Source organism: Cariama cristata, unplaced genomic scaffold (assembly GCF_000690535.1).
Source record: "Cariama cristata isolate BGI_N322 unplaced genomic scaffold, ASM69053v1 scaffold18116, whole genome shotgun sequence".
NCBI classification, from domain to species: Eukaryota; Metazoa; Chordata; class Aves; order Cariamiformes; family Cariamidae; genus Cariama; species Cariama cristata.
Window position 1 is genome coordinate 7288 of NW_009620552.1, and position 2851 is coordinate 10138.

At 42.9% G+C, this 2851-nt stretch overlaps 1 protein-coding gene across 1 annotated transcript in view; it reads left to right on the forward strand.

Moving 5' to 3' along the window:
* OSCP1 (organic solute carrier partner 1) overlaps positions 1–2752 on the forward strand; it is a gene marked incomplete at its 3' end in the record, with an annotated part of 8652 nt that extends 5900 nt beyond the window's left edge. Inside the window, exons 6-9 of the mRNA XM_009701658.1 lie at positions 379–517; positions 1064–1133; positions 1833–1972; positions 2689–2752. Of these exons, the coding sequence (XP_009699960.1) occupies positions 379–517; positions 1064–1133; positions 1833–1972; positions 2689–2752 (413 nt within the window). The remainder of the gene's footprint in view (positions 1–378; positions 518–1063; positions 1134–1832; positions 1973–2688) is intronic.
* Positions 2753–2851: the final 99 nt, after the last annotated feature.

The following is a 2851-nucleotide window of genomic DNA, read 5'->3' on the forward strand; positions in this document are numbered from 1 at the left end:
TGGCCGCTCCCGGCGGAACACGCCGTCCCAGAGGTCTGATAGGAATCGAGCTTAGGCTGTCCTTCGCGTTGCACGGATAGCTGAACCTCCAGTACGTACCATTTAAAGGGCAGGATTTGGGACTAAGTCACCCAGCAATGAAATACTAAGCTGTTTCTGGCATTCTCTGTTCCAGTAAATTAGCTATTAGTAATTTATCCTATAAAATAGGCATTACCAACATACAGAATAGGGTTTTATTCCCCTTTTTCTTGTGGAGTAGAGGAAGTCAGTAGTGAAAATCAGTATTAGGGGTTTATTCCCCTTTTTCTTGTGCAGTAGAGGAAGTCAGTAGTGAAAATCAGTAATAAAACTACTAAACATGTTTCAATAATGACTTGTTTTTAAGGATGTTTGATCACAATGGAGATGAAGTTAAAAGAACTGAGTTCACCACTGATGGAAATTATGTTACTCCACAAAGGGAAGGATCTTTTGATCTTTATGGAGACAGAGTCCTCAAACTTGGAACAAATATGTAAGTAATTTTTGTCCTACATAGAAAGATGAAGTAAATGTTGATGGTTATGGATTTGTTCAGCACGTCTTCAGCCTTCTATATTTTTGCCTCTTTCGCTATTATCAGCTTGACTTTTTTACAAAGTGATGTCCTGAAACAGAACACAGGTGGACAGATGTGTATAAAGAGCTGTGGAAAAGAGCATAAGTTTGATTCATGTCTATAGTAGAGCTGAGTAAAGAGTGTTCTCATCTAGTACTGCATATTATGTGAAATGTAATTTAATTTAAACTGTATTCAAGAAATTCTTTCTTTTCTCCATGTTTGTCTTAACATAATTTTTCCATTCAAAGAATAAGAGAGCGCAGTGTTCTTTCTTATAGCTTTGTCACTCACACATTTTAGTGCCTCAATACTCCATAAAACTGAACTGTAACTTCTCATTCCAGTTATTTACAGTCTTCACAAAAATATCCTAAAATCACAGATACCGTGCTGCTTCCTCCAGTTCTTGCATCTCATACAAGTAACGGGTTGCTCTTCCCCATGTGTTTTTCCCTCCAGGTACAGTGTTAGTCGGCCAGTAGAGACGCATATGTCAGGATCATCCAAAAACTTGGCGTCCCATGCAAAGGTCAGTGTTGTTCTCTCCCTGTCACTGGTTAACTGGCTAACTAGTCTGTGTCGGTGAGTCCTGCAGCCGGTCACACGGGGTGGGAGCATTTCCTTTGAGCAGTTTCACCACATCCACCAGATTCTGCATTTTGCTCCCCTTGTCTCTTAATAGATGGGGTCACCGAATTAAACGCCCACATCTGTCATCTCCCAATCATTTACTATACAGTTACACTATCTTCCCCTTTGTTCATCTCCTTTCTCAGGGAAACAGTAACCATCTTTTTAGTCTACAGTTACAGGATGACTTCAGGGGAACCTGTTCTGTTGTTCTCAGAGGCTCACCCAATCCTCCACGGTCCCTTTTGAGCTAGGGGAAGAGCACGTTTTCCTGAGGAATCTCACACACAGGCCTATGCAATGGTGTACCTGCTTCCTATTTTAATCTCTTCGGAGAACAGAAAGCTGGTTTTACAGATTTCTCAGCTGTTCAGTTTAGCTGGAAAATTATCTTCTCCTGAGTCTATAAATTCAAGCAACCGTTTAAAATATATAGCTGATAATTACTAGTTATCTGCACAATCTGAACCATTAACAATACAGAAATGTATTTATATCACTCTGACGAACATTTATGTAATGTCAGAAAACACGAAAATTATTACAGTCCTCATCTCCCTGGTAACCTGGCCAATGAACCCATTGCTGTTTTCTGCAGGAGAATATAGTCCCTAACCCTCTTGCTAAAGAAGAACTGAACTTTTTGGCCAGGCTGCTGGGGGGTCTGGAGATCAAGAAACCTGGTGGCAGTGAGACAGGATTCCGACTGAATTTGTTCACGACCGACGAGGAGGAAGAGTACGCGCAAGTCCTTCTTGGTGTGGGGTTTGTGGTGTAGTGCCATGTGGACAGCCCTGCAGACTAAAGCTGGCCCTTAACAGCTTGAGGGACGGAACAGCAGGTTTTTTAGTATTTTGTTATTCTGGTCCAGATGGTCCCTGCGGGAACAAAAGAGGAGCCGTTTCCCTGGGCTGACCTTTTTATTAAGGCTGTCGGCAAGGAGAGCCCTTTCCCTTACTGGTATCCCCTGTGATGCGCAGCCTGGCGTGGCGCCGGTGGTCAGCAGCAGGTGATGACCTGTGCTCAGCGCTGTCCCACGGAGCAGAGACGTCCCTGCAGCCCTCTTAGCTCTCCTCTCCCCCCAAATACGTGTGCGTATTTCGGAGACAGGAATGTCACCAGTGGAGGTGTTGAGCCTGACAGGCCCAAACACCATAGCACCCTCCTGGCAGGGAGCACGAGGGTGATGAGACTTTTTGTTACGTGATTTCTGCAGAATGGTTTTACCTACTTTTAATCTCAGGTACAGAGATATTCCCGCTGTTCTACACTTACCATAGACAAATCTAAGACGGGGAAAAGTCTCCAAACTGGGGTGAATACGTTAATTTGCCTAGTAAGAATAGGGACGTTGTCCAAACTTTATGCCTACAGGAGCCTCATGAAAGCTGATTTTTAGAGTTTATTTGTATGTCTTCATGAGCTTAAGCACTCTTTTCCTATTTTTAATCAAGACACGCTGCATTGACTAGACCAGAGGAGTTATCTTACAAGGTTATCAACATCGAAGCCACGCAGGTACGTACGGTGTGTTTCACATCTTTCTCATCATTCCTGCCTTGCCAAGAACTGAGATCACCCAGAGTAGTAACTTCAAAAATACTATTTTTTTTTTTT